Raw genomic sequence first — 313 nt, 5'->3', positions numbered from 1 at the left:
GCTCCCTCTTCCTCACCTCTTTCCCTGACTCTCTTCGATATAATTCTCATTCTTTTTCTTACATTTCTCGTTCGATTATATGCAACGTGATCCTCAGTAGTATTCTGAACAACGACAGTATTCTCGTCGGGTCTAATAGTACTATTGATCGGTTCAAAGTTAACTCTCATCCTTCTCTGAATGATTCTTCTTCTGCGATTTTCCTCAACCACTCTCGAAGTATAGCCAGGAGGTCTTCGCGGTCGCCCGCGATACAGCGTGACTCGATGCAGAGGATGTTGATCGACTGTTTGCTGTACTACAGGTCTTCCGA

At 44.7% G+C, this 313-nt stretch overlaps 1 protein-coding gene across 1 annotated transcript in view; it reads right to left on the bottom strand.

Moving 5' to 3' along the window:
• Positions 1 to 313, bottom strand: part of LOC115243557 (serine-rich adhesin for platelets-like) — a 19,951-nt gene that overhangs the window by 5,513 nt on the left and 14,125 nt on the right. The window contains exon 15 of the mRNA XM_029820667.1: positions 17 to 306. Coding sequence (XP_029676527.1) covers positions 17 to 306 — 290 coding nt within the window. The remainder of the gene's footprint in view (positions 1 to 16; positions 307 to 313) is intronic.

Source organism: Formica exsecta, unplaced genomic scaffold, assembly GCF_003651465.1.
Source record: "Formica exsecta isolate Colony F162 unplaced genomic scaffold, ASM365146v1 scaffold72, whole genome shotgun sequence".
Lineage (NCBI taxonomy): Eukaryota > Metazoa > Arthropoda > Insecta > Hymenoptera > Formicidae > Formica > Formica exsecta.
Note: the sequence above shows the minus strand (reverse complement) of the source record. Positions and strands in the feature narration are given on the sequence as shown.